Consider the following 3311-nt stretch of genomic DNA (forward strand, 5'->3'; position numbering starts at 1 on the left):
ACCAGGGAAAAATTCTGTGGATAAATTTTACAAAATATACTTGCTAGTGAACTGACTAGAAAATGAACAGTTATAGCATTTAAAATTGCAGCTGTTCCAATAATTACTGAAGATACTGAAAATTCAGATTCTTTAATTGTGTAGCTGTATGGAGCAGCTTATAAGGAGCTTGCTTTCCAAATGGATATCAATATGGGAAAATATTAACTTTGACTTTTTGTTTTAGCAAATGACATTAAATGTCATTCTCGTTTCTGAGAGAAAGTTAAGGAAATTATAAGTGGAATTCTCTTTCATGTGGAATTAAACTTTATTTTCTATACATTTGTATTCATTTACATGTGTGGATACACATCTATATAGATAGGTAATTTTTATAACACTTTATGCATACTTTCATTGAAATAAACCTATTACTTAAAAATCCTCATAAAGTGTGGAGAGCATAAGAAAAACACACCGTAACAAGAGAAAATAGTGCTGACTTATACTGCTTATTTGCTTAACTGTTTTACAACTGCATTCTCAAAATATAAGCAAGAGAGGTGAGTAACTATTAAGTTTTTGCTGTCTGGGGACCTGATAAGAGATGAAGGAGAGATGCTAAGTTCACTGAACACCAAATGGGAATAATGATAAAGCTGTCTTTCTACATAACATGCCCCTACCTGTCAATAACTAGTTTGAGGTTTTCACTGCTTTGTTTATATTAATGCCCTCTCACCCTCCTGGGTGTCTCCAGAGTTAAACAAGCAGGTATTTACTGCCAAGTTAATCCTTTAAAAATATAGACCAAACTTTAAGGTTCTTACAATTTTCAATCATATTTATTTATTGCAGAAAAATAATGTACAAAGATATTTACAAAACAATCATAAAAATATGAATGCATTTAGACACCGGATCTATTTGCATTTTACCATGGGTCATCAATAAATAAATAGAATGTTGTTTTTTGTCATTTTAAGTTTTTTTTTCCCTCAGAGGAAGAATGAAAAAAGGAATTAACTGACTGTGATTTTGTGAGTCAGTTTGATCCCAATATTTTTATTTCTAAAGGTGTTCTTAAAATTCCTCTGATCGTTACCATTTTAAAATGGAGAAAGTCCATAATGATGCCTTTCCTTTCAGTGGCTGATTGGCACGACCTCTTGAGAATGCATGCATGAAAAAATAAAAATAAAAACATTCTTCGTCAAAAAAACAAAACAAAACAAAAAAACAACAAAAAAGAGGAGGAACACAAACAACTGTTCAAACTTCTATCAGAATGTAGAGGTGTGAGGATGGTGCCGCTGCCCGTCTGGGAATCACTGTCCACGGGCCTGTCTCGCTTTCTCTTTTAAAAGTGCGCCCCACGCCCTGTTTCTTTGAATTTGGGTTCTGCTCTTCTAATTTCCAAGAAAATGTTTGGCATATATATTTATTTTTAGTTATCCAGCTCCAGAGTCTCTAGACTGTCCATTTTCTCCTTCTCTGGAAACAATGACATCTGCAAAAACCCAGAGGGGGGAAAGTTGGTTATTGTTTAGGTCTCTGTGGCTGTTTTGTAAAACTAGTGAGCACTGTTCTTATCACCACCACGGAGAAATTGCGCTGAACAACCTGGAAGGATTTCAGCCCAAGGGCAAGAGGAAGTGGGTGGGCGGAAAGAAGGAGGAGGTGGAATTTGGAAACATTTGTTTTAAGGAGAACGAAAACTTAAAGCCAAAAGAAAGAGAGGCGCTGGCAAGGCTGTCCTTACCCGTGACCCTCGAATCTTTTTCAGTCTTCCCTCCTGTCACGCACACTCACGCACACGCACACCCCTCAGCAGGGCGCATCCTCCTCTCCCTAGCGGGGGCTGAGCTCCCTTCCAGGAACGCGCGGGGGGATGAGGTGGCGGTGCCAGGTTGGGTGTGAAAGCGGAGAGGGGAGTGGGAGACGGGGAGGAAGGCCAGGTGGATCGGGAGCCGCACCCCAGCCTTCAATCTGCCTGCCACCTGAGCGGCGAAGGGGCGCAGAGGCGCCGGGTCCTTACCTAGGTCTCCGGCCCTGCCGAGGGGGTGGGGAGCTCCGCCTGCTAGTGGGACGCGGACATGGACCAGGCCCCCTCCATCCTCCAGACCGAGAAGGCGTAGCTGAGCCGCTCGTGGGCCACATAGCTGCAGCTTGCCATCTTGGAGTCCAGCTCGTCGCTCTGTAGGACCTGGTAGAGGAAGTCGATGTACCTGGCCGCCAACTTGAGGGTCTGGATCTTGCTCAGCTTGTCGGAGGGCAGCGTGGGGATGATCTTCCGCAGCGCGGCGAACGCCTCGTTCAGTGACTGCGTGCGCTGGCGCTCCCGCACATTGGCCATGACCCGCTGCGTCTGCAGCTCCTCGTAGGACTGCGGACTCCCGCCGCCACTGCTGCTGCCGCCGCCGCCCGCGCCGCCGCCGCCGCAGCCCGCAGACTTCTTGCCGCGCTTGCCTTGGGCCGGGCTGCCAGGCTCCTCGCCGCCTCCGACGCCCCCGCCCGCGGCCCCGCCGGGCCCCGCGCCGCCCCCCGCGCTGCGCCGGCTGCTGCGCCGCTTGCGACCCCCGCGCTTGCCGCTCGGGGGCTGCTGCCGGTCCGGCTCCTCCTCGCTGTTGCTCAGGCTGTCGTCGGCCGGCGAGACTGGCGAGCTGGACACGTCCTGCATCATCTCTTGGGCGGCGACGTGCGGCCTCGCGGGCCCGGGGCAGAAGGGCGGCCCGGGGAAGAGGAGGAGAGCGGGGCGCCTCAGCCCGCCAGCTTCCCCCGCGCGCGGCGCCGGCCCGGGCGGTGCGGCCCGCGGAGGAGGGAGCGGGAGGAGGGACAGGGAGGATCTCCGCGGGGAGGGCGCGCGGGGGAGGCGGGGAGGGAGGCGGGAGGGGGAGGGGACGGTGTGGATGGCCCCGAGGTCCAAAAAGAAGGCGCCCAACGGCCGCACGCACACCCCGCTCGGCCTCCTGGAAACGATGCCGGTGTCGGCGAGCCCGCGAGGTGTCTGGGAGCTGGGCGAAAGCTGCAGGCTTGGAGGCTCTTATACCTCCCGTGCAAGCGGAAAGTTTGGGGGCAGCAGTGTCATTGGCCTGACGTGGGGAGGAGGGACTTTTCGAAGTTTTATAGGAAAGTTTCCGCTTTCCAGCCCCCCTTTCTCCGTCCCCACCCCCCTTCCTCGGGGTCTAACAATTCGTCCTCCCAAACCATTCAAAAACGACCTGGCCCAGGCGGCCGGCCCCTCTGCCCGCCTCCTTGCTGCCCTCCCCCTTTCTTCCCCGCCGCCCTCCGCCCGCGGGCGCGGGGCGATTTCCTTCCGCGCCGGAGCG

At 51.9% G+C, this 3311-nt stretch overlaps 1 protein-coding gene across 1 annotated transcript; it reads right to left on the bottom strand.

The window, feature by feature from the left end:
* Positions 1–805: 805 nt before the first annotated feature.
* Positions 806–2809, bottom strand: TWIST1 (twist family bHLH transcription factor 1). The gene is made up of 2 exons (XM_065939573.1): positions 2021–2809; positions 806–1492 (listed from the first exon to the last, which is right to left on the bottom strand). Exon 1 carries the CDS (start codon positions 2663–2665, stop codon positions 2063–2065), a length of 603 nt encoding a protein of 200 aa, XP_065795645.1. The 5' UTR covers positions 2666–2809; the 3' UTR covers positions 806–1492; positions 2021–2062.
* Positions 2810–3311: the final 502 nt, after the last annotated feature.

The sequence above is a fragment of the Muntiacus reevesi genome, chromosome 6 (assembly GCF_963930625.1).
Source record: "Muntiacus reevesi chromosome 6, mMunRee1.1, whole genome shotgun sequence".
NCBI lineage: Eukaryota > Metazoa > Chordata > Mammalia > Artiodactyla > Cervidae > Muntiacus > Muntiacus reevesi.